The sequence below is a fragment of the Malaya genurostris genome, chromosome 1, assembly GCF_030247185.1.
Source record: "Malaya genurostris strain Urasoe2022 chromosome 1, Malgen_1.1, whole genome shotgun sequence".
Lineage (NCBI taxonomy): Eukaryota > Metazoa > Arthropoda > Insecta > Diptera > Culicidae > Malaya > Malaya genurostris.
Genome location: NC_080570.1, coordinates 91021206 through 91049032, shown reverse-complemented (window position 1 = coordinate 91049032; position 27827 = coordinate 91021206). Strand labels below are relative to the sequence as shown.

At 39.8% G+C, this 27827-nt stretch overlaps 1 protein-coding gene across 1 annotated transcript in view; it reads right to left on the bottom strand.

The window, feature by feature from the left end:
* Nucleotides 1–6653: 6653 nt before the first annotated feature.
* LOC131440700 (protein ILRUN) overlaps nucleotides 6654–27827 on the bottom strand; it is a 43531-nt gene continuing 22357 nt past the window's right edge. Inside the window, exons 4-6 of the mRNA XM_058612212.1 lie at nucleotides 25857–26071; nucleotides 13351–13478; nucleotides 6654–6739 (exon numbers count right to left, since the gene is read on the bottom strand). Coding sequence (XP_058468195.1) covers nucleotides 6695–6739; nucleotides 13351–13478; nucleotides 25857–26071 — 388 coding nt within the window. The 3' untranslated portion in view covers nucleotides 6654–6694. The remainder of the gene's footprint in view (nucleotides 6740–13350; nucleotides 13479–25856; nucleotides 26072–27827) is intronic.

Below are 27827 nucleotides of genomic sequence, written 5' to 3'. Positions count from 1 at the left end.
ATAACTGGATGTCGTGAATACGAATAAAACTGACACGATTCCTTTACACTTTCGAATTCGAATTGATAGTTGATCGATTGTGTGAATTGCGAAACTTTCTCCCTTTTCACTACTAAAATTTTCAACGATTATCTCATTTCGTATTTGCATATTTCATTGAAAGAAGCTATCAAGATGCAGTACTGGATTCATTTCTGCCTTTTAGAAGGACCAAATTGTGGAATTCTCTAGTACGATATTTAGTACAGTTCGGAACATTTTTCTTGAACAATTTTCGCACAGCGAAAAGTGCACGAAGAAAATCAAATTATTTTGGAAATTCACTAAACTGATGATTTTATCTTCGATTTGCAAAGAAGTAATCTTAAAAGTTCTTTAGATAACATTTAGAGCCATTAGAACAGCTGATTTTATATAATGTTGTCCACTTTTCGTTTCTTATTTTCTTTCTCTCCGATGCAAACCATCAGCAGCTGATGCAATCGTTCTTGCTTGAATTGAAACTAGCTTTGCGTACAAACCGACACATCCGCTCGCATTGCCAAATGATGCGAAACTGGTTTAATGCGTCTTCTCGTCTTGACGACCGGAAAGCAAATGAGAACTACGACCTTAGCGTTTGAGGTTTTTAACCACGCAGAAGGTGCGCTCTCCGATGCCGCTGTTTGAATGCGTCTTTCTGCCCCGACGTCTGCTTCCATCCAACGCACAAGAAGAAATGTTCGATTTTCGACCACGGTTCCCCTTTTATAACGTTCAGTTGAAGATATGTGCCTGACTACCTCAAAATCGTCGTCCTTGCGCGAAAAACCCAAGCAAAGGTAAAGAGTTTTCCGCGTTGTTTTAAAATTTTCAGAAAACGTAATTTTTTAGTTGTTTGTGGTTATTTCACACTGTTCAAAATATTATCCTAAATTCCTGATCATATTTTTGATCAAATAGTGCAAGAGTTATGTTGCTGCCATTAATACAAGTCGAGATATTCACGATTAAGTTCTGCCCATTCTTCCATATGGCTAATTTTGAAAAGGCACCCCATAGTAAAGTAAGTCGTATTCACGACAAAACTCTATTCTTGGGCCTGTACTTTAGCAATCACTTAATTTCTTCCCATTAATTCAAGTTATGCGACAAGCTGACATTGAATATTCTTCCATACTTACTAAAATTGGTAATGGTATGCCACTTACTGATTCAGAAAATGAGCGTATTGAAAGCCGCTTTCAAACAGTTTAATGGTGTAAACAAAATGTTCCGAAATGTGTTGGTAAACGTCACACCCATCGCAATATGGATGTTTTTTTTATTCAATAATATAATATAGTATTAAGGCACACTGCTTAAGCTCTAAGATGAGAGGGTATTTACTAATCTTAATTATCGTCTAACTTAAAACTAGAATAGTATCATTATGTAATGTAGTATCGCGGTCGCGGATTCTTGAGAATCCAGCTTTCAGCTGGCGATCGGTAGTGGCCGGTGAATTGAATTTAGGATGAGATGATTCCAGATGGCGATGGTAATTTTCTATGTTGGCCGCATTCTTCGGCCCGTGTGAGTCCGCGGGAAACACCCCCAGAGATCTAATTAGTTGCCATCGAGATGGTGAAGAAACAGAGAAGGGGAAACGAAAAAATTAGTTCCAATGAAGTTGGTGGATAGGATCTAGGATCGAGAGAATCGGGCGGATGTTAGTGTCCACCTGTAGGTGGATATTATACTTTCTGAGCGAGGAATAACACATTACACTTGTATATCAATGTGTTTAAGGTCCCGACTCGCCAACACATCCGGAACCGGAACCTCAGGCGGTCTACCTCGGGCCCTGAGGGATTCCAGTAGCTTCGACCTGGCGTCGCGATACACTACGCACGACCACACGACATGCTCGATGTCCTGATAACCAGGTGCGGAGCCCGTTCTCCACGATCTCGATACGCCGGAGATGTGCGTTGAATGTATAGTGATTTGACATGAGCCGTGACATAACGCGAATGAAATCACGACTTACGTTCATCCCCTTGAACCAAGGTTTCGTCGATACCTTATTGATAATGTAGTGTAGCCATCGTCCCAGTTCGTCATTCGTCCATGAAGTTTGCCAACTTCCGAAAGTTTTCTGACAAGAAATACTGAAAAATTCACTGAAGCGGATTGGTCTTTCATAAATAGCACCTTTTGATACGTCCATTTTAGCCAGTGCGTCAGCCTTTTCATTGCCCGGAATGGAACAATGCGAAGGAACCCAGACTAACGATATTGACTAAAACCTTTCAGATAAAGTTCGCAAGTGTTCCCGTATTTTCCCCAGGAAATATGGGGGATACTTTCCTGGCTTCATTGCCCGGAGAGCTTCTATTGAGCTTAGACTGTCCGTGACAATGAAGTAATGGTCTTTGGGCAAGGTTTCAAAGATCTTAAGGGTGTACTGAATAGCAGTTAATTCTGCGACGTAAACGGAAACCGGATCACTGAGTTTGTACGAAGCGGTGATGTTCTGATTGAAGATACCGAAGCCTGTGGACTTGTTGATATTTGATCCGTCAGTATAAAACATATTTTCACAGTTGACTGTTATAAATTTGTTATTAAATATATTAGCCGGCTCTTTCTTCATGGATGGTCGAAAAACACAGCAGAATTAAAAGTATCCATGAAATGAGCACGGTTGGAAACAAACGAAGAAGGATTAATATTCTGAGTCACGTAATCAAAATACAAGGTCATAAAACGGGTTAGAGATAAGCTCAACTAACCTTTCGAAGTTTTCAATCACCAAAATGTTCAAAATGTCGCATCGAATGAGCAAACGAACCCAGAACCCATCTGAAGAGCCCATGATGACAAGTTGTCGAGAGTATCTTGTAATGTTCCTTGGAGATCGGCAGCTTTGGGTCCTATAATAGACACAACGCTGTCGTCGGCACGTTGTCTTAGCGTGCGAGATGTGTTGATACATTCATCGATATTACTTACGTAAAAATTGTTTAAAAGGGGGCTTAAGCATGAGCCCTGAGGAAGACCCATGTAGCTGAATCGTATTGTCGACAAATCACCATGCGCGAAGTACATGTGTGTCTCAGACAATAGATTATGTAAAAAGTTGTTCACAACTGGCGAAAGACCTTGCTGATGCAGCTTCTCAGATAGAATTTTTATAGAAACTGAGTCAAAAGCCCTAGACATTAAGGCTAGGAAAACTGACGCCATTTGTTCTTTACGAGCAAATGCCATTTGAATTTTTGTTGAGAGCAACGCAAGACAATCGTTCGTTCCTTTGCCCCTGCGGAAACCAAATTGTGTATCTGAAAGTAAGCCATTAGTTTCGACCCAATTGTCTAGACGGAAAAGAATCATTTTTTCGAACAACTTGCGGATACAGGAAAGCATAGCAATCGGCCGATACGAATTGTGATCGGAGGCTGGTTTCCCTGGTTTTTGAATGGCGATAACTCTTACTTGTCTTCAGTCGTGTGGGACAATATTACCCGTCAGGAACGCAAAGCTTGTTGACGGGGTCAGGCAGTTTTTTCAAGAAGTTGAATTATATTCTGTCTAATCCCGGGGCTTTATTGTTACATGACAAAAGTGCAAGTGAGAGCTCTACCATCGAAAACGGTGTTTCGTTTGTATTTGGTGTCGCGGCGCGGGTTATCTTCTGTTCCGGAACAGAGTCTAGGTATACTTTTTTAGCGAAATCGAATATCCAGCGGTTGGAATATTCCTCGCTTTCATTCGTGGCGTTATGATTGCGCACTCGTCGGGCTGTGTTCCAAAGAGTGCTCATAGATGTTTCTTTCGTTAAGCAGTCTATAAACCGACGCCAGGTGTTATCAGGTGTTCCATTTTTTCTGAATATTTTATACACGGAGGCTCAAGCCAGCCAAAAACGTGTACTCTTCCTCCGGAGGAAGTTGTTGAGTTCTTTCAAATTTCTCAGATATCGAGGTCGCATAGCAATTCCAATCAATATTTCGTGTGAGGTCATACGAAACATTGATTGTCTTCGATGGTTTTGAGCCGCTGGTGATTGATATTACGATCGGTAGATGATCGCTACCGTGGGGATCTGGAATTACCTTCCACGTGCAATCCAACCGTAGCGATGTCGAGCAAAGGAATGAATCCAGCGAACTTGGTCTTGCTGGTGGTGCAGGAATCCGTGTCATTTCTCCCGTATTCAAGATTGTCATATTGAAGTTGTCGCAAATATCATGGATCATAGCTTATCTGTTATCGTCGTGAAAATAGCCCCATCCCGTACCGTGTGAGTTAAAGTGTCCTAAAATCAACGTCGGTGCGGGAAGGAACTCTATGATCTTACTGAGCCACCGATGCCCAACCAAGGCTCTAGGGGGAATGTAGATGGAAGCAATACGAAGGTCCTTACCTTTGATTGTAACATGACATGCGACAACTTCAATGCCTGGTATCGAGGGGAGGTTAATTCGATAAAAAGAATAGCACGAGCCGGTTCGGACAGTAAATGGCAAACGACCTTTGCCTTTACTTTCTGACATATCAGAGACTCGGATGACTCGTATCTTTAAGATGCCTAAGTTCGACTCCTCTGGTAGAAGGTAAAAGTTTAGATACGAGAAGCCTTCTACTTACGTAAATGACCCTTGTCACGTTTCACTTTTCCGCACTTTATTCTTCACATCCTTGCTCTTCCTTGAGTACTATGGCTCTATGATTTCATATTCATTCTCCTCTTATAATCTCTAGTTAGTTTGATATCGTTAAAATACCGAAAAAAGTAAAAATTACTGACTGACCAGAAGTCATAAATAAAAAAAGTAAAAAGTTTGCAATTAGTACAATTCATTACTCGAGGAACAAAAAGACGAACAGGCAGGCGAACCCGGTCCAAGAGGATGAAGTTAGGAAAAGCTTATCCGGCGAAGGTCACACGATAAGAGTCTGATTGGGGATAAGACTTTGTTCCATCCCCTGCGATTGATACTGAATGCAATCGCTTGCAGTCCAGTATCTTGACGTTCTTAAGTGAGGGGTCCTAGAAACAACCCGCCCCGTACTTAAGAATGTCCTCGCAAGTCAATCTCGAATCGGTGACCACACCGTCGATTTCGACTTCGCGAGCTGGCACGTAGACGCGGTACTCCAGCGTAAAAGGATCCTTTTGAACAAGCTCATTAGCCTGTTTTGAGCTGGTAAACAAAGACCCTGAGCTTGTCTGGCCATATTCTATCAATACTTTTTAGGGTATTGTATCGCGAGGTTAGATCCCGCGATATCTTTAGGATATTTAATTTTTTTCCTTAGACTTGGTCCGGAAATAAACCGCGTAAGGCCCGGGAGTGCAAGCCCATCGGGATAACTCTTTATGCGAGACTTATTGCTGCTAACAGAAGTCTACATCTGATCATCGAGAATGGGGGGGTCGCGATTTAAATTTGACATGTTGCGGAGCTACCTCCGCGCAGAAATAAATGAATCGGGGAGAAATAGAACGGTCGAAATAGGTGTGACATAGAAATTCGATATAACAAACACAAAAGCTTTTATTCCTCTGGGATCTATCACTAATTTTGGGTACGGGGTAGAAGTAATAAATCAGAAATAATGGGTTTTAAAATACAGAATCGAGAGCTCTTAAAAATTATCCTGTATGGTATTTCTAATTTCCAGTTCATTGATTTACTGTATGATTCAGCATCGAAAATAATCGTTCTACTCATGAACTCCAGAACACTCATGGAAAAGTCTGTTGAGTCATTCTTATACAACCAAAGTGGTTAGCGTAGCATCCTTCCAATCGAATCCTGCTCGAAGAACGTACCTTTTTGCCAAAGTCTACTATACAATTGCAAGATGTTTGATAAGGCTGCTCGGCCACCAATGGAAATTGACCTTCAATTAGCACTGTATTCGTTCTTGAACTGCATCTAAACATGTCAGTTACTAGCGAAGTTTGCAAATCTACGCTCAGTTAGTAAAGACATGGAACATCGGTGCAACTTGCAAATAGTATTAACTTTACGTTTGCTCAGCAGTTTATGTTGAACCGTTAGGTGGCGTTAGCAGTTCAACATAAACTGCTGACGCACTGATAAGCCGAAGGAAAAGCTTTTAAAACTGTCTTGAAAGGCTTACTTACTGAAAAGAATAATAATGCAATCGCTTGGTCGGTAAATCAATCTATTCGGTTTTTATTTACTTACAAAACGATGGGGATGGCAAATCAACTTTTGCCCCAGGTGTAAATTTTCCAATGGCAGTCTGCGCACTCTATGTGCTCATGGATTATCATAGTCTAAAGCTAGCAAACGTACAGCAGGGTTATTTACAAGTTCGGTTGATTTCTATGTTTGGGCCTTTTTTCGTTATACGTAATAAACGAGATATTGACAACAAACTTACCTCTTCTTCCATTCGTTTCGCGAAAGAAAATGCTCAAACAAGGAAAAGTTATTAAGAAATCAGAAGTGTTGTGGGATCACACCCACACCCGAATTGTACGCTTACGGGAGCTTTTGGAGGATTGCACGCTGAGAGTTAAAACATTTTTAATATTTCATTTCGGTATTATAAGTAACAAGTGTCAGCCTGTTTTGAAAAGTGAGCGGCATGTCACTAACCCTGGTGAAGATATGTTAATATGCATTCGGAGGATTACAAAAAAAAGAATATTTTAGTTCCAATTCATAGTATAATTTTCATTGTAGTACTTTCAGCCCCACATTTCCGTATCCTCCAATGTAGCAGGTGATGGATTCTGAAAAAAGTAATAATAAAATCGAAATGAAACATTAATATATTTATCGAAATTCATCAAATTTTTAAAATTTCAAAGCTTACTATAAAATGTCAGTAATCAAAACATAGATACATTATTTCGAGTCAATAGAAAACCTAATTTTTTGCTGATCAAATAATCAACTATAACACACAGAAAAATGGAACATGTCTAAAATAACAAAACTGTAAGTAAATTTTAAAATTTCATTTATGATGATTTCTAGCTAACGATTTAACGATTTGTTTTGGTCTTGTTAAGACGTAGAGCCGTCTTGAGCTAGTTTGAAATTTGATCAGTATCAGTATATTGTAAAAACTACATTTTAATGCAACTATGTAATAAAGACCGCGAAAATGTTACAGCAGAAACGAGACTCGAGCCCGTGGCTAGTTTCTAACCGGGGAAATTGTTTTGCTAATCAAACTACCCTGCATATGAAAACACATGAAGCCTAATTGATTAGAAGAAACAAGCTTGCTTCACTTTACTTGTCCACCATAGCATTAAATTATAGTCCTATTGGTATACCTCAGTATCACCATCTATTTGATGATCGCAGCTAATGTGTAGTAGCAGCAGTGAGTAGGATCTCAAAAATAATATATTGAAGATAAATCAAACCTTCGATTGTTTTCCAACGATTTTTTCAAGTTTTGCGGTAACATTTTCATTACGTAGTTGCTTTCAGATGTCATTTTTCGAATCTGTTTCCCCCGTTAGATAATTATCAAACTTAAAATTTTTTTATTCAACAGATATTTTTATTCAGGCCTATATGCGTACAAGTTTTAACTTATTATTTATATTGGAACTCGTTTTCACCTTTTTCTAGGAGGAGAGGAACTTTTATTTCCTTCCAGTGTGGATTGAGGGTCACTTTGTTCGTGGCTCGTCTCGTCACGTCATTCATTGTCGCATCGGTATTGGTGTTGTTGTCAAACGTATTATTGTAAGTGGTTTCCATTCTCTTCTCGCTATTGTTCGCTGTCTTGTGCTTACTGCTAGTTGCTGTAGATACGTTTTCTTGGACATTGATTGCAGTTGCTTGCTGGTTTGATGATGGAAGCGTTTTTGAAGCAGGCTTACTGGATTCATTTGCTACCGTTGCTGAACGGTTGCCCTTGTCTTTGGCTGAAGATGTCCTTTCGCAGTTTCAGCACAGGATTGACCGTAGTTTGCAGGTTGTTCACAAAACTTTAATCAGCTGATTTTCATATGTAACCAGCGATGAACAAGGATGTTTTTCGTCCTGACTACAAACTACATAAGATGGAATTGCCTTATGCAGTCGAATACGTAACACTCGCACGCCGGGGAAGAAATCCGCCACACTTTCCTGTCGATTTCTCCATACTACGACATATTCTCTCAAACGAAATGATCTGGCCTGGTTTCGAACGAAATGATCTGGCCTGCGGGGGAAGGTCGTGTACACGTACTTCTATGGCATCGTCCACCACGTATACAGGGATTTTTTATCTAAGATCAACAATATGCCCCTCATTGTTAACCGAAGCGAATGCAATTGCATCTCTTTCACGATTAATAGGCACAGAGTTAGACGCCTTGTTGAATTGAATCTCATTTACATCATTAACGTCTAGATGTCTTCGTTCTTTAAGTAAATTTTAATTTCGTTTGCTGCTGGTCTAACTTTGCAGCGTTTGAAATCAATACAAACTGAATTTTGTCCTGTAGTCCCAGTTTCAGGCTTTTGTAAATCGTATTTGCCCATTTCGTATACTCTATTGCTCACTGCACTATAAAGCAGGGTGGCAAGTGAATTGCCGATTTAGATTTCCCGGTTTGTGAGATAAAAATTCCCGGTTTTTGGAATAGGCACAAATCGCCTCTGTTGAGATTTATTTGCATATTCCTTTAAATCAAGCTTTAAACAGATATTCCATTTCCAAAAAAGCAACATAATAGTAAGCCCGCTAATTCATTCTGTAATAGCCGTTCGACCGAGAAGGTTGTGTATAGAAGACAACGGTTGAACTACAGGAAGAGGCCTGTTGGCAGCAGCCGTTAAAACGTATAGTCGCCAAGGTGGTGAAGAAAACAACAAAGGGCGTTTCCCAAGCTCTACACAGGCCACAATATACAGCCACAAGTGCTGAGCAGCAGAGTGCAAAGGCACATCGAAGAAGGAGAGTGCAAAGGCACATAGAAGCAGGAGAGTGCAAAGGCACACCGGTGCGAAGGCACTTCGGTGCAAAAGCATATCGGTGCCGAGCACAAGGAAGAAGGAGACAAGACAACTCGATCTATCCACTGCCGTACAACACGCAGGTATACACTGGTGACCTGCGCTGGTTACAACTGGTGAAGATAAAAGAGAATCGGAAATCGTGTGGTGCTGGATGTCAGGTAGCAGTAGCATCACATCGTATTCTATCGCTACAGTGAGCTTTAGCGGCGTATCAACGTCCAGATACATTCAACAAGAACATCTAGAGCAACTAGGATCAACACGGCAGTGCAACAGAGATAGACAACAATTTCAAGGTAGAAGTTTCTTCCCTTTTGATTAAGTAATGTGTAGTGTTGGTTTCATTTTTTATTTTTAAGTTTGATTCAAAATTTTAATGTAATGGATGAACCCATGGACGTAAATTTTATTCAAAATCCTAGCATGAATCTATACCCTAAAATTTCATCTTCAAAAAAAGATCCCCGTGTTGAACAAAAAAAAGTCAAAACCAATGACTGTGGCTCCTGGTTTGTCAAATTCACAAACCAATCCAGGATCTAGCACAGAAAAAGATAATAATCCGGTGGGCTCCATTTCACAGCCACCAACAGGATTACTGAAGTTTTCGAAAATTGTAGAATGGATTTTATCAGCATTCAATATATCTGAACCCCTAAAGACCCTCATAATGGCATTCCTTCCAATAGCTGGAACCTTTTTGAAGCAGTTATCAGCTCAATGGCAAATTGTCTCAGGTTCTGTATCTTTTGATGGATAATTTATCACCCGCCGCAAATGATACAATCACTGTCTTGCAGTGGAATTGTCGAAGCATCATGCCAAAACTTAATTCATTTAAAATCTTATTGCATAGTCAAAAATGTGATGTATTTGCTTTATGCGAAACATGGCTTACTTCAAACATAGCTTTAAATTTTAATGATTTCAACATTATACGTCTCGATAGACGTATGGTGGAGTGCTTTTGGGAATTAAGAAATGTTATTCCTTTTATAGATTAAACATCCCTTCAACATCTAGTATAGGAGTTGTTGCTTGCCAAATAAACATTAAAGGAAAAGATATTTGTATAGCTTCGGTTTATATTCCTCCAAAAGCACAAGTTGGATAGCGACAGCTTAATGAAATGGTTGAAGACCTTCCTCTCCACGATTGATTCTGGGGGATTTCAATTCACACGGTATTATGTGGGGTTCCGTTTACAATGATAACAGATCATCTTTAATACAAAACATTCGTGACAATTTTAACATGGCAGTTTTATATATGTGGGTAGCATGACACGGATCCTAAGACCTCCTGCACGTCCAAGTGCATTAGATCTATCTCTTTGCTCAACATCAATTCGACTAGATTGCACCTGGAAAATATTGCCTGATTTAAACGGTAGCGATCATTTACCAATCATCATCTCAATTAGCAATAGCAATTGCATTGCTACTTCAGTTAGTGTTCCATATGATTTGACAAAAAATATCGACTGGATTAAATAAAAAAGTAGTATCTCTAGTATTTTAAATTCAATGGAAAAGCTCCCTTCACTTGAAGAATATGACTTCCTCGTTTGTTCGATACTGGAGGCCGCAGAACAATGCCAAACTAAACGCTTTCCTGGGCCAACGACTAACAGAAGGCCTCCCAACCCCTGGTGGGACAAAGAGTGCTCAGAGGCTACACTCGCAAAACAAAATGATTGCAAGACGTTTCTAAAACGGGGAGAAGGAACTCCTCAGAATTTTGAAAAATTTATGGTTTTAGAAACCAAGTACAAGAGCATACTTCGAGCAAAAAATGTAGCTATTGGAGACATTTTGTCGAAGGTTTGTCAAGAGAAACCTCAATGAGCACTCTTTGGAACACGGCCAGACGAATGAGGAATCGTAACGTGGGCAATGAGAGTGATGAATACTCAAACCGATGGATATTTGACTTTGCTAGGAAAGTTTGCCCAGATTCTGTTCCTACGCAAAACATTATTCGGGAATCTTCTTCAAATAATGGTTTTATTAATAACCCCTTTTCAATGATGGAATTTTCTATAGCACTCTTGTCTTGTAACAATAACGCTCCAAGGATTGGACAGAATTGAAATCTACTTCGTGAAAAATCTGCCCGACCTCGCAAAAAGACGTTTGTTGGAATTGTTCAACAACTTTCTTGAGCAAAACATTGTTCCTCCTGACTGGAGGCAAGTGAAAGTTATCGCCATTCAAAAGCCGGGTAAACCAGCTTCCAATCACAACTCATATAGACCCATTGCAATGTTGCCCTGCATCAGAAAATTGTTCGAAAAAATTATTCTACGACGTCTCGACACTTGGGTAGAGACGAACGGCTTGTTGTCAGATACTCAGTTTGGTTTCCGTAGAAATAAAGGGACGAATGACTGCCTTACATTGCTTTCGTCTGACATCCAAATTGCCTTCGCTCGAAAACAACAAATGGCATCTGTATTTTTGGACATAAAAGGAGCATTTGATTCAGTTTCCATTGATTTTCTTTCAGACAAGCTCCACCAACATGAACTTCCAGCGGTTATAAATAATTACCCAAAGCTGTTGAACTGCAAAAACCATTGCAAGATACCTTAGATAACTTGTCCGTTTGGGCTGTTCATCTGGGTATCGAATTCTTCACGGAAAAACAGAGCTGGTCGTCTTTTCAAGAAAGCATGATCCCGCCCAGCTTCATGTGATGGGAAGAATGATCCAACAGATTTTGACTTTAAAATACCTCGGGGTGTGGTTTGATTCCAAATGCACGTGGGGAGGACACATTAGGTATCTGATAATGAAATGCCAACAAAGAGTAAATTTCCTTCGAACAATAACAGGATCTTGGTGGTCACCCTCATCCGCAAGATCTAATAAAATTGTATCAGACAACGATACTTTCAGTGATGGAATATGGATGCGTTTTCTTTCGTTCCGCTGCAAACTCTCATATTATCAAACTGGAGCGAATTCAGTACCGTTGTTTGCGAATTGCCTTAGGCTGCATGCATTCGACACATACAATGAGTCTTGAAGTTCTGGCGGGAGTTCTTCCATTAAAAGATCGATTTTGGGAGCCTGCAAATAAGATGTGAGGTGCTGAATCCTATGGTAATTAAAAATTTCGAACGACTAGTCGAGCTTCGATCTCAAACAAAATTCATGACAGTATATTTTAACCACATGTCACAGGAAATCAACCCTTCAAGATATATTCCTATCCGTGTCAGCATCCTGAGTGCCCCTGACTCAACTTTATTTTTCGATACATCCATGCAGCGTGAAGTGCGTGGAATCTCAGATCATCTACGCTCGACGGAAATTCCAAAAATATTTTCAAGTAAGTTCAGGCATATTGACTCTGAGAAAATGTTTTACACGGACGGATCGCGAATTGAAGAAGCGACAGGGTTTGATATGTTCAACAATAATGTTTCGGCCTCATTCAGGCTTCAAGAACCTGCATCTGTTTATATAGCAGAGTTAGCAGCAGTTCATTATAGTTTGAATGTAATCGTCACATTATCTCCAAACCATTGTTTCCTCTTCGCAGATAGTCTGAATGCAATTGAAACCATTCGCTTAAACGATGATGGCAAAAATGAACCGTTTTTCTTGGGCAAAATAAAACAGTGCCTGAACGACATATTGAACAATAATTATCAGATCACTATAGTCTGGGCCCTGGCTCATTTCTCCATTCCTGACAATGAAAGAGGCCAAATGTGGTGCTATTGAGGGTGAAATTTATGAGCGACCGATTGTTTTCAACGAATTATATAGCGCATCTCGCCAAAGAACACTTTCCAGCTGGCAAGCTTCTTGGGATAGAGATGATCTGGGTCGGTGGATGCACTCAATTATTCCGAAAATATCGTCAAAGGCCGTTCAGGGGACTGGATGTGAGTAGGGATTTTATTCGTATGATGTCCAGACTCATGTCCAATCACTACACGTTAGACGCACATCTCCTTTGAATTGGGCTCTCCGAGACTAATCATTGTGCTTGTGGAGAAAGTTATCGGGATATTTATCGTAAATCTCGACGATGAATGGCGAGATTAATCTTTTTGAGAAACTCGGGACAATCGATGCGTGATTGTAACAATTGTAACAGTCTTCCTCTTTGATACTCGTTGATACCATACATTTTAGAAAAGTTTAATTTTGAATTATTTGTGGTTATATCATACAACTGAAAATATTATCATAACTAATGATCATATTTCTGATGGCATTTAGAAAAAATATGTTGATTAATTAGGCACAACAAGAGATGTTCATGATAAAAAATTTATCACTTTCCTAGACGGTAAATTTTGAAAAAGCTCCACATAGTAAAGCAGGACGTATTCACATCAAAATATTTAGATCCATACCTGTGCAGATGCGGATGCATTTTCAGCATTCTCTACGTCGGAAAAATTACTCGTTTGAAGCTGCGATAGCTGTTGCGTTATGGCAAGAGTCCCACTTTCACATACATTCACGTGCGATGTAATTGTTTCTGGAATAGAAAAATTGCATGATTATTGATTTATTATTGTTTCATCCTGAGTCTAGGATGCCGTTTACATACGATTGATTTTAAAATTCTATTAATCTAGCACTTTTTGAAAAGGAACAAAATTGGGAAAGTGAAATATTTTTATGCATTACTTTTGTTTCACTTGACTGAAGGTTAGATGACGTTACCGCCATTCAAACGCAGGATCTTCCAAATACAGCTCATAGAGCCCCATTGCAACATTGTCTTGCGTTCGGCCCATGAAGGGAACTTGCGGGTCAGTCTTTTGAATAAGATCTATCAACTTGACTAACTATTTACCCAACCTTCAGTCAGTAAATCAAATGCATTTCCTTATGGTGATTTGGCTACAATCGCCTACGGGATGTTAACTCTCAGCAATTATGCTTCAGTGATGCGCGACGAATTGATGCAGCTGGTGGCTTTGATATATTCAACAATTTAGAATCATCTTTAAGATCTTACTTTGAATGCGCCGAAGCCTAAGTTTGTGCGTTCGTGCACAGCCCCGCCAAACAGGGACTGCGTATTCAATTGCGGGGTAGATGATTTGTTTATAGACAGCCATCTGATTCTTAAGGCACAGTTTAGATGTTCTATAAATCAGCGGATACAGAGACCTAATGAGTATGCTGCATTTTTGAACGATTTTGTCAACATGTGACCTGAATATCAGATGTCTGTCATAGATCATAGGACCATTGGATGACCTCATCACCGAATCGTATTCGGCATTCGTCTGATGGAACAAGTTTTGGAGATCTTGAATGTGGAAACAAGATGACCTGAGTTTTTGCTGCATTTATCACCATTTTCCAGCTTGTAAAATATTTAGTTAGAGCGTCCAGACCTGTCTGTAGTCTATTCTTTAGAGCATTAAAAGAATTGCAGTATCATCAGCAAATTGTGACAGAACACCTCCACCTGGAAGAGGTGGGATGTCTGATGTAAAAATGTTGTATAGGATGGGACCTAAGATACTTCCTTGGGATACACCTGCAGGAATAGTAAATCATTCTGAAATGGAATGCTCTATCTGCCAGATAATTTTTGATAATGTTAATAAGATACAACGGAAAATTATACCGATGCAGTTTAAACACCAGGCCATCGTGCCACACATTATCGAATGTCTTTTCAGTATCCAATATTGCCATGGCAGTTGTTTTAGACACTGATTTGTTTTGCTGGATGACGTTGTTAACCCTTGTGAGGGTGGATGGTGGATCATCCATTCCGGAACCCAAATTGTTCTTCCAGTAATAATTCTGTTCATCTGCGAAGGCAAGAATTCGCCTTTGTATTGACTTTTCAAGCAGCTTGGATAAGGCAGAGACTAAGCTGATGAACCGATAGCTCTTGGAAAATGAAGTATCTTTCCCCGGTTTCAAAACTGGGATAACTTTAGCTAATTTACACATTGAAGGGAAGTATCCAAGCTCCCAGCACCTGTTAAAAAACTTAGCTAAGAAAACAAATGAGCGAATATCCAAATGTTTCAACTCAATGTTGAATGTGTTGAATGAATAGGCTTCGGATTTTTCTTAAGCACCTTCGTTAAGGACCAGAAGAGCTTTGAATGTGGTAGAATTTCTCGAAGCTTTTGCTGGAAGTTCCTGTTGCGAAGCTCAGCTATCCTTTCCTGGATTATCCTAGTTAAGTTGTTATAAGAGGTCTTCTTATCTAGGATGCCAGTTCGTTGATACTGCCTCCGGTAGATATTTCGAAGTCGGATGAGTTTCTTGGTGACACTGTCAATTTGAAGAGAGGAACTCGGCATATCTTGTAATGGAACCGTCATATCACGAGCGATTGTGATTGAATGCTGGAAGGAAGATAGGGCCGCATCGATTTCCATTGGGGAATCAAGTGGCAAATCGATATTAATAAGTTGGTCGGAGATTTGTTTGAAATTGGACCCAGTCGGTGCGATAATAATTCCTCCGAGGTTGAATAGTCACTGTTTCTGGTGCAGATCCCAACGTCAATATTACTAGAAAGTGGTCGAAAGAGAGCTCGTTGAAGACAACCGGAGAGCTGTCTATGGCGATGTTGCTGATGAATATATAGAAAATGGAATGAACTCCCGATCTGGAAAGTCGCGTTGGTTGATCCGGAGCGAGGATGTTGTTATGTCCAGCTTCGTATTCTTCGGCAAGTACGAATCCGTTTCGATTCTGTCTTTGGTTTCCCCACAGCTCATGCTGTGCGTTCAGGTCCCCAGCAATGATGAATTTTTTCTATCGTCGTGTGAGCATAGCCAGATCTCGCTTCAATGATGCACACTCTCAATTCCAATGGCTTCTATAAGTTACAATCTAAAGGTTGACAGAAGCCTGTGCTGGATGGATCGTTTAATGGTAATGGCAACTCCCGCTTCTCTGGTAGTTGTCCTGTCGAGCCTGTCAATTCTGTAATTGGAAATCAAAATAGAAATTTCAGGTTTAAGATGAGTTTTAGTTAAAATAGCAATATCGACATTTTTCTCTTGAAGAAAGTCGGATAATTCAGCAGTTTTGCTCCTGAGTGAGCAAGCATTCCAATTTACTACAACCAACTCATTATATTGCATATTCGATGATGAATTTGCCTAAGGCGTTGTTTTGATCTAACCGCGTTCTGCAGTTTCATAGTTTTGTTGTCATTGTTTCAAAAATGGCGATCAATTGTTCCGCAGAGAATAAGTCACCAGAGTCATCCTTTGCTTGTGGTTGATTATTGCCCCATCCAGAAGGGATGGGTTCTTTTTTCTTTTAAACACCATCACAGACTTTAGTCCAGCATCCGACAGTGCCTGCTTTAGATCGGCTTCCATCATGTCGGGTAGACCTCGAAGTACAAACTTCATAGGTTTGTTGGTGGCAATATCGTGTTTGAAGTATTCCGCTTTTGTCTGCTTCAGGTAACATTCCACTGCTTTGTAGTGGTTCAAAGCCGGAACAGTTATGTTGTAGCCTTCAGTACATAAACGGATTGTTGCCTGTAGTCCTTTGCTGATCAGGGTGTTGAAATCCGAGCGTAGAGTTGGTGGGAAGCCCTTCAGGTAGAAAGGCGGCATTTTTTCCTTCCTCTGCAGTTCCTCTTCGACATCAACTGGCAGATCAGTGTATTGGTTGTTCCTCAGCAAACGGTCGTTTACCTGTACATTACTTGGCTTCAGACGCTTAGCATCTTTAGGATCCTTCTCGGATCTATGGCGCGTTTTTTTCAGCTTTTAGGTAGACAGCTGCGAACAAAAGATAAAACAAAAAATCGAAACGAAACGAAATTAGTCGTAGTAGGTTATTCGTATATCCTCATCGAGGGTTAGATGACGAAATGTACTCAAAATTGAAGACATAGAATCTGTTTATATAGTTTATATAGCAGCTAGCAGTAGATCATAATAGCTTAGGTCTCAATCCATTTGCTTCAAACCATTATTTGATTCTCAAAGATAGTTTGAGCTATTCGCTCAAACAGGGCTGTAACGAATGAATCGTTTTTCAGGGCAGAATAAAGCAGTATTTGAATTTGATAATTTAATAAACTATGTTTGTATCATTACATCATTCCTATTCAAATTTAGCTATTGGTTAAACTAATGGACGCACATATGTTCCAAAACTCTATGATGTACCATCAACGCAGAAGATATAATTATATATAAGAAACAGCAAATCCTGGTGATTGGATAATCCACACAGACGCTGTATGCAGATCAACTGATATTGTAATCACACCGCAATAATCAAACGGACTTAACCAGTGTGTAATTAAGGAAATAAAAAAAATGCCATGTGTTCACATGCAATACACGGATAATGTAACTTAGCAGCGCGTTAGGGATATATATCAAACCTGTATACTGGCAGTGTGCGACAGATGCTGCCGGTGAGTGACCGATAACACATTTGTCGCGCACAGACACCAGCTGGTAAAGCAAAGTGCAGTTGTAGTGAATATTTTTAATTACACTATCAACTAAAATATTGAGACGGCGGCTATTAGATGGCCGGTTTGCGGTATTCTTGGAGTCAGAATTCAATCTTGAAAGGGTCAATTGTCTTTATGAAATGAACAAGAAGTTTCATGTACGGAAGTTCACGCCAAGCAAGAATGTCTCGAACTGGGACATTGGATAGTCTACGTTGAGTACGCAAGGAATTTATCAGTTGAGATCTGACATCACGATACTCCACGTATGCCCAAACGACATGATCAATATCCCGATAACCTTCTCCACAAGCACAATGATTAGTCTCGAAGAGCCCAATTCGAAGGAGATGTGCGTCTAACGTGTAGTGATTGGACATGAGTCTGGACATCATACGAATAAAATCCCTACTCACATCCAGTCCCCTGAACTGCCTTTGTCGATATTTTCGGAAGAATTGAGTGCATCCACCGACCCAGATCATCTCTATCCCAAGAAGCTTGTAAGCTGGAAAGTGTTCTTTGGCGAGATGCGCTATATAATTCGTTGAAAGCAATCGGTCGCTCATAAATTTCACCCTCAATAGCACCACATTTGGCTAACATATCAGCTTTTTCATTGTCAGGAATGGAGCAATGAGCCAGGGCCCAGACTATAGTGATTAGATAATTACTGTCCAATATGTCGTTCAGGCACTGTTTTATTTTGCCCAAGAAAAACGGTTCATTTTTGCCAGCAGCGTTTAAGCGAATGACTGCAATTGCACTCAGACTATCTGTGAAGAGAAAATAATGGTTTGGAGATAATGTGACGATTACACTCAAACTATAATGAACTGCTGCTAACTCTGCTATATAAACAGATGCAGGTTCTTGAAGCCTGAATGAGGCCGAAACATTATTGTTGAGCATATCAAACCCAGTAGTCTCTTCAATTCATGGTCCGTGAGTGTAAAATATTTTCTCAGAGTCAATGTGCCTGAAATTACTTCCATCGAGCGTAGGTGATCCGGGTTTCCACGGACATCGCGCTGCATGGATGTGTCGAAAAATAAAGTTGAGTCAGAAACATTTAGGAGGCTGACACGGATGGGAATATATCTTGAAAGGTTGATTTCCTACGACATATGGTTAAAAGATACTGTCATGAATTTTGTTTGAAATTGCAGCTCAACTAGCCTTTCGAAGTAATTAATAACCAGGGAATTCAGTACCTCACATCTTATTAGCAGTCGTGATGAAAGATCCCAAAAGCGATCTTTTAATGGAAAAACTTCCAGACTCATCGTATGTGTCGAATGCATGCAGCCTAAAGCAATTCGCAAACAACGATACTGAATTCGCTCCAGTTTGATAATATGATAGTTTGCAGCGGAACGAAAGCAAACGCATCCATATTCCATCACTGAAAGTATCGTTGTCTGATGCAATTTTATTAGATCACAACCACCTCAAATATGCAACCTGAAGTAAAGCTCCTCATTTTCGGCGATTTTAACCAGCGAAACACAGACTTCATTTTTGACACACTGAATACTTTGCAATACTTCTTCGACAAAATTTCTGACTTTGGCTTGCATCAAGTAAACTCCGTAAAAAATCGACAAAACGCATATTTGGACCTTCTTTTCACAAATTGCACAGAAGACATTAACGAAGCTGACATTGCAGCAGACATTCGACCATCGTGGTTGCATCAGCCAAGAACCATAACTGAATCAGTCGAAACCACCACGTCGCATCGACGACTTCGACATGTTCGAACAAGATAACTGCTGATACAACAATTTAGTCGCTGATACAACATTTAGTCAGGTCTCACGAACATCCAGGCAACACAGACTAGTCAGTTCGATTCGAGAGTTAAGACAATTCACTTCTAAAAATTATGTATAACAAATGAATTGTGATCATTTTTAAACACATCATCATAAACTAAAGTAAACATCTAGGAAACCAACTTGAAGAAAAATGTAAAATTGTACGAGATTTATGTCAGGGCTATTTTGGAGTATTGCAGCCAAGTATAGAAACCCTGTAATATTATTCACGAAGAACGCATTGAGTCGATCCAGAAACAATTTCTTTTATATGCACTTCATAAATTAAACTGGATAACATTTCCTCTGCCATCGTATGAAGAACGCTGAATGTTAATCAATATACAAACACTTAAAGAACGTCGTAGTCTTTCTGTTCAGTCCGATAAACAGCCTGAATAGCATTAAGATCGTGTCCACGCCCGAACGCGAGAACGACCAACAACAATAACATCAGTCAACACGCAGGGCGAGCCACGCTTTTCTCGAAGGTTCTCGATAGAAGCTATAACGGTTAGCGGCTGACCAATCACATCGGCAGCGTTTAAGCATAACAGCAGCAGCGCAACTAGCAGTGAGTCAGTGTTGTAATAGCAAGTGTATTACGCAAATCGAAATATAGACAAGCAGCGGAATCAAAGTGAAAGTCAAGTGTTATTTCTTCAAATCGAAGAGCCTTTGGATATAATCTTTTTAAAGAATATAGTCATTCCGTTCGAAACAAAAAATACAGTCTACTATCTTTCTACTTTCCAACCTGCTATTGGTTAAAAGTTCCAATCGGTACTGTTATTCAAGAACATTTCGCTGAGAAATGTCACTTTTTTTGTGAAATAAGCGCAGGTCCTCCAGCCGGATGTTGTCAAGTGTAAAAACGAACATTTTCAATGCTTTATTTTATTAACGACATTAGTTTTTAACGCGTTCTAGTTTGTAATCATCTTGACCTAACTATGTCGAAAAATCAAATTAAAACCCAACTTTATTGTAGAAATAACGTGTAGTATAATAAAAAAATTGTAAATTATTTATATGTAGTCCACATTTGCTTGACGAAATAAATAATTAAAAATAAATATCGGCGTATTTTCACGAAACCATAAAAATGGGGTGTACTTGATATCTTAATGCGCATAGAAACGTAAAAGTTTAGAAAAACACTTTTTAAACAATTTAGATTTAAAGAGCAGTGTTAAATTTTTCCTTTCGCTACATTCAAACCTGTATTTTTCAGAATAAATAAAATATAGATTAATCTGTATATGTTGCACCCCTGTTTCGCACGGCATATTTCGAAACGACATCCATACTAGTATAAAGATGTGTTCTACATCAATACTTTCATTTTCGCATTGCCGTCGTAATTGAATGTGTTAGTGACGACGCAAACTGTGATGACTCTTGGCGTGTACACTCCACTCAGTAAACTCGTTTGAAATTTGGCTCAGAATTCATTATGATTTTCAATTGGATTCCAAAGAAGATGAAACAATCCATCGGACGAAATCAGTAGGTGCATTTGGAACTCACAATAAGTTCCGGACAATTGAACTGAGCAGCACTCCCATGATGACTGACCACTTCCATTGGCAGGCTTTTGGTGTGTGTCCGCTGCGACTGCGACGTCTTCGGCACAATTATGCTATTCGGCGCTCGCAAGGGCTGAAGTACACTAGGAGATTGATAGTACCTATTATCTTTCTCCGGGCAGTACGAGACTAGATGCCGTGTGGAATCCGGTGGAAGAAAACTTCACCAAGAATAGGTCCCTGCTTCTATGTCGTAAAAGGTGACATTTGCAGGGGTTTTGTTATGATTCAAATTAATGCGGGACTTTGTTATGATTCAAATTAATGCGCATATCATATAATGAAAAAAAAGGAAACAAGTTTACTTACTTTACCTAACAGCTATAGTCCTGGAGTGTCATTTGCTGCAACTGTTACAATTCGTGATTTAAACGCCGTCTCCATGTTCCGTCTTCCATCTGCTCTCCACCATAGATGGTCCTTTCTTTCGAAAACACTAAGGGCGCTCTGATCCTCTGCCAACATATTCTAATGAGCGTTTTGTAGATGGTCAATTTCGTGCGGCGGCGTACTTTTCTCGATCGAAGGGTTTTTCAGAGTCCAAAGTACGCACGATTTCATGCTAAAATACGTCTTTGAATTTCTCTGCTGGTGTCATTATCGGCGGTCACCAGTGAGCCCAAGTACACGAACTCGTCAACCACCTCGATATCGTCACCGTCTATCAATATATGTGGAGGGAGGCGCAGTGTTTCTTCTCTAGAGCCTCTCCCTCTCAAGTATTTTGTTTTTGACGCATTTATGGCCAGTCCGATACGTCTAGCTTCAGTTTTCAGTCCGATGTATATTTCCGTCATCTTCTCAAGGTTACGTGTCACAATATCAATATCGTCAGCGAAGCTAAAAAGTTGTACGGACTTTCGGAAGATCGTGCCACTCGTGTCGATTCTCGCTCTTTGAATCAAGAGAGTCCATCACCTTGCCGTAGCCATCTCCGAGAATAGAAGTGACTCGTGAGCGCCCAGATGCTCAGACGTATCACATCTCTCTATCCATCGTTGGTTTGACCAATCGCGTCAGTTTATCCGTAAAACCGTATTCGTGCATGATCTGCCATAGCTGTTCTCGGTCGATTGTGTGGTATGCCGGTTTGAAGTCAATGAATAGGTGATGCGTGGGTACGTTGTATTCACGACACTTCTGGAGTGCTTATCTTATCCCGCTTGGTACGGCCCTTCGAATTTCTTAGCTATAGGTGATAGACGACGCCAAAGGATTTGAGGTGATAGACGACGCCAAATGATTTGAGTACCTTGTAGGCGGCGTTCAGCAATGTGATTGCGCGGTAATTTTATTAATTTATTTATTTATTTATCTATTTCTTTCCATCTGACCTGGATTGATCTCAATGGAGTTTTTGGTGGAGTGGGAAAAGCCCATTTGAAATTCATCAAATGCGAGTAAAAACCCATCATCTTTTTTAACATTTTACATATTTGTTTACATAGTTACAATTCAAAAACATTAGCCTAACGAATACAAACATTGTCCAGTGCTAAAAAATAATTAAGTTCTACTTATATTCTATCCGAGTCTCTTAAGCCTATTCTTGAAAACAACACTAGATACACAAAAGTCAAAAAGGTCGTACACACTATTGAAAACATTGCACATTGCCCTAATCGGTTCGTTCTGGCCATATCCCGTTCTTCGTAAGTCGAGTCGCAAGAAATTCCGCGCTCTTAGCGTTCTTGGAGGGACATTAATACATATTTGCGAGAGAATTTCAGGAGCATCAATTTCTCCATTCAGCAATTTCGCTATAAATACTGCCCTAAGTATATTTCGTCGTTTGTCTAGTGTGTCCATGTTGAGCAAACGACAGCGCTCAATGTATGGTGGAAGCTCTGACGGATTACGCCATGGCAGAGATCTGAGAGCAAATCGCAGGAATCGTGATTGTACTGCTTCAATTCTATTGATCCAGACTGTTCCAGACTATCGGGCTTTTCTTACGTGTGAAAGAAATCACAGAGAATTTGCAACAATCTAGCTTATAGCCCTTTTGTAGGCGGCACATACCACTCCTTCCATCCATTCCTGCAGTAAAATCTCCTACTCCCAAATCTTAGAAATCATCCAGTGCAGCGTTCTAGCCAGTGCCTCTCCTCCATGTTTGAGCAGCTCACCTGGTAACTGGCTGGCCCGAGGCTTTGTTGTTCCTCAGCTTGCCGATATCCTCACTTATCTCCAACAGATCAGGTGCTGGGAATCTGTCGTCTGCTGAGCGTGCAGATTGGTTCCTGTGTCGTTCTCTGTATTTATTCAGATGCTCGTCATAGTACTGCTTCGTGAGAAGGTTACCACTGGTATCTCTGCACATTTCGGCATGTTGCGTGTGGCCTCTACGTGAGAGGTTCACCTTCTCATAAAACTTCAGTGTGTCATTTGCGCAGTACAGCTGTTTCATCGCTTCGCGATCTTGGTCTTCCTGGTGGCGCTTTTTCCTCCGGAAAACCGTGTTTTGTCTGTTCCGCGCCTGTCTGTATCGTTCCTCGTTCGTTCTCGTGCGATGTTGCAGCATCCTCACCCTTGCTGTATTATTTTCTTCGACGAATTGCTGACACTAGCTCCAGTTGTTGCGCGTATTCCTCTGCAGTACGAACGCTGCTCGCGATTGATTACCTACGACTATAGCATCTCGAACAATATACTGGAAAGTGAATCTTCCGTGAAAAATTTGGGAATCATTCTTGAGCCATTTGAACCAATTTGTTCTGATTCCTTGATCTTGATGTGACTTCAAAAGTCATCAAGGCCTTCAAAAGTATAAGAGACCTTCAATGATGTGACTTCAAAAGTATCAGAGGCCTCCAAGCTCTTGGGTTTCGTCTTTCGCGTTACCAAGAGCTTTACTCATGTACACTGTCTCAAGGCATCATATTGTGCTCTTATCCGTTCGACGCTAGAATATGCAGCTGTTGTCTGGGAACCTCACTATCAAATCGACATTGCACGCATCGTAACTTTCCAGCGTAAATTTGTTAGATTCGCTCTGCGCAACTTACCTTGGAGTGATCCCACTAATCTTCCTAGTTACAAAGATCGTTGTAAGCTTATTGACCTGGATCTGCTATCTGTTCGTAGGAATGTCTTAAAAGCCGTTTTTGTTGCTGATTTATTACAATCACGTATCGATTGTCCCGAACTTCTGCTATTGATTAATCATTCATCGACGTAATCTACGCTCTCATCGCTTCTTGAGTTTACCCATTGCACGAACGAATTATGGTTACAATGAATTATTTTTCAGTATGTGCAGAACATTCAATAGCTGCTCCAATGTTTTCGACTATCATCTATCTCGAAATATGATTAAACGATTGTTCCATAGTCACTTGTCAGATTACCTTTGGATCAGTATTTGTTTGTAACCGTTTGTACTTTTGTCCAGTAGGTCTTTCCCCCATCACCGTTGGAAGCTAATTAGATTCGCTCGCTGATACTAACCCTTTCGCTTCTCCTTTCATTTTCTTCGTCTTCTGTATTTCTACTGTAAACTGAACAGATTCCCTAGCAAATACCAATCCACTCGCCCTTCCTTATTTTACTCCGTCTTCCCCATCTATTCGATCACTAATTAGATCTACTTACCTATTCTAACCCCGTCTTTTTCTTCGTCTGACACCATCTTTTCGATAACTCATTAGATATACAAACAAAAAAAGTATGATAAGCTTAAATATTTTCGATTTTTTTAAGGGCCCTCACGTGCCCCCACCAAAGAGCTCTAATAATAATATGTATAATTACAATAAAAATAATGGTTAAAATTCACTCAATCTTCGAGGAGAACTAGTTCTTTTGGACCGTTCGCGGACTGACCATCTTTAGTGTATTCCAATACTATGTTAGCCTAGTATAATCTAGAAAAAAGTATAAAGTTAAAAATAAATTATCTGAAGAACAACTCTTCTCCCGTAAAACCGATTCCTTCTAACAACAGAAACGATATTCTTTCAAAGTTGGATTTTAGCAAGACAGAAATAAGTCTTTCTATAATTCTTAAAATACGCTTGTCACTTCGGAAAATCAACAACAATCTATACCTCTAATGACTGAGATGATCTAATTTTGATTCTCATATCATGGACAATCTTCGACTGCTTCTTCGTCGACATCAATATCCTCATAAAAGCTGATAACCTTGAAAAAATTGAACATAAATTCACTGAAAAAATCAAACCATCTTCTAAAACTTTCTAATGTCGTTTTCGCTAGAGAAAACTGAAACTGACCCAGAGTAATTTCATCAAACAATCACTTTTCATAAAACTGGTTTTGCACTTAGCAATGGTGATTTGAGCAAATTTGATATAAAAACCTGGTTCGAAACTAACTCGGTTATTCAACAACTTTGAAACTAGCTTCAAACAAATGGTTTGACAGCACTTGGGTTAGGTTTGCCATCAAACCCCCCCCCCCCCCCCCTTGGAAAATTTTTCAGCAGTAAGTACCATGAACAATAGAGTACTTTTTATATAAAAGTGCAAATAACTTGACTTTTCTTTCAAATATTTGCACCTTCCCCACCTTTTGAATCCCCCTCCCTCCCTTGAATTCCCACCCCCCTTGAGCCTCCTCCACCCTTTTGACCCCTCCCTAAAACTCTCCCTTGAACAATCCCCCCCCCCCCCTTGAATGATTCCTGCGACTTTTTTCTGTTTTTTCCCGGTGAAACAAAATTTCCGACTTTTTCCCGGTCACTTGCCACCCTGTAATCTTCACCCCCAAATTTATGCTAGGTAATTATACCCATTTTTACTATAATTTTACGTTACGACCACAATCTGTACGGCTAACGAGCCAAAACTTGTTTCGTCCGAGACGTCAGTTAAACTGCAACTGATGCAATCGTTGGATTATCCTTGCTAATCCTTAATATTAATCAAAAATAAAATAAATGATAATTGTGTTCCCACACTAGAGAAATTAAGAAGTTTCAAAAATGTACTATTTAATAGTTTTAAATACGAATAATTATGAATACCAATTTTTGAATACATGTGATTATTTTCGACTTTGCTGCTTACCTCCGATTGGTGATCCGTTTGGCGTACATAAATTCCAGTTAGATGTGAATGGTCCTATGATGGAAGGACTCACAGAATCAACTGTGACTATAGTTGTGTCGTTTGGTGCTAAAGCAGGCACACTATATCTACTATCGTCTTTTTCATTCCGTATGTGAACACCGTTCGGCCAACTCATTTCTCCATTATTTTGTAACAGCCACGAAAGTTTAAATCTGTAATGTGTGGAACAATATCTATTATTTTTTTGCACTAAGATGTAGAATTTTAGCATACGTTCGCACACGATAAAAATACCCTTGTCATGAGAGTATCAAATATAAAACTTTAGTATCCGAAAGTGAGCAGATAAAATAACAAAAAATGTGGTAGGATAATGTCCTATAATATGCACCTTTTAAGAGAACACTACAATATTTCAAAAAGTACTAATATGTTTTCTTCCAGAATGTGGGTATTTAATAACAATACGGCTGAGAAATTTTCAATGATTCAAAATTCACAAAATTTTCGAACCTTTCAACGCTACATTTTGTTTTAATAATCGTTATAAATATTTAAGAAAATATTTTAAATTGAAGCATACTGTTGAATGAATGGTAATGTTCGTAGAGTGACTGTTATGAGAAAATTAGTAAGTACTTCATTTTTATAGGAAACGAAAAGATTCGGGAGTAAACTTAGAGTCAAACCTAAAAGTATGAAGGAAACTCATACGATAAGTCTTGAAGTGCTGGCAGGCGTCCTACCGTTGAAAAATCGATTCTGGGATCTTTCTTATCGATTGCTTATCCGATGCGACATTTTGAATCCGGTAGTGATTGAAAACTTTGAAAAGCTTGTCGAGCTTAATTCACAGACCCGTTTTATGTCCTTTCGACTACATGGCTCAGAATATAAATCCTTCTTCGTTTGTTCCATCCGTGTTCATTTTTTGTGGATACTTCTAATTCTACTGTGTTTTTCGACACATCCATGAAAGCTGAAATTCGTGGAATCCCGGATCCTGTACGCCCTCAAGAGATCCCAAAAACTTTTAATAATGAATTTAAAGAAGTCGACTGTAATAAAATGTTTCACACTGACGGATCACATCTCGACGGGTCCGCTGGCTTCGGTATATTCAATGTAAATTTCATCGCTTCCTATAAACTCAGTGATCCAGCTTCAGTTTACGTCGCAGAACTAGCTGCAATTCAGTATACCATTGAGATCGTTGACACTCTGCCCACAGATCACTACTTCATTGTATCGGACAGTCTCAGCTCCTGAGGCTCTCCGTTCAGTGAAGCCTGGAAAGCACTCACTGTATTTCCTGAGGAAAATACGGGAACAATTGAGTGCTTTATCTGCAAAATCATACCAGATTACCAGATTACTGATCTATGGAAGAAATGAAATATGCTAATCAAATCTTCCATGATTGGTGGTATGAGTGCATAGATTGGCTTGGGTCCCCTCACATTGTTCCATATGACGCAATGAGAGGGCGGACTCGTTAGCCAAGGTGGGCGCACTAGAAGGTAATATCTATGAAAGACCAATCTGCTTCAATGAATTTTTCAGTTGCTGTCGTCAGAAAACGCTAGCAAACTCTAGCAAAATACATGGAATAGTGAAACTCTGGGACGATGGTTACACTCAATAATTTTACAGGTATCGACGAAAGATTGGTTCCGAGGGTTAGACGTGAGCCGAGACTCATGTAATGTCAAGGCTTATGTCTAATCATTATATGATCAGCGCGCATCTCCGTCGTGTGGGGAGTGGTGTCTGCGTTTTCGGTGAGGGTTATCATGACATCGAGCTTGTTGTTTGGACGTGTGTCGAGTATTGTGATGCCAGATCCCAACTCATAGGTTCCCTTCGGGTCCGAGGTATACCACCCTTCGTACCAGTCCGCGACGTCTTGGCAACTCGAAATCTTCCTTAGATGACTTTCGTCTACAATTTCTTAAAAGCTATCAATGC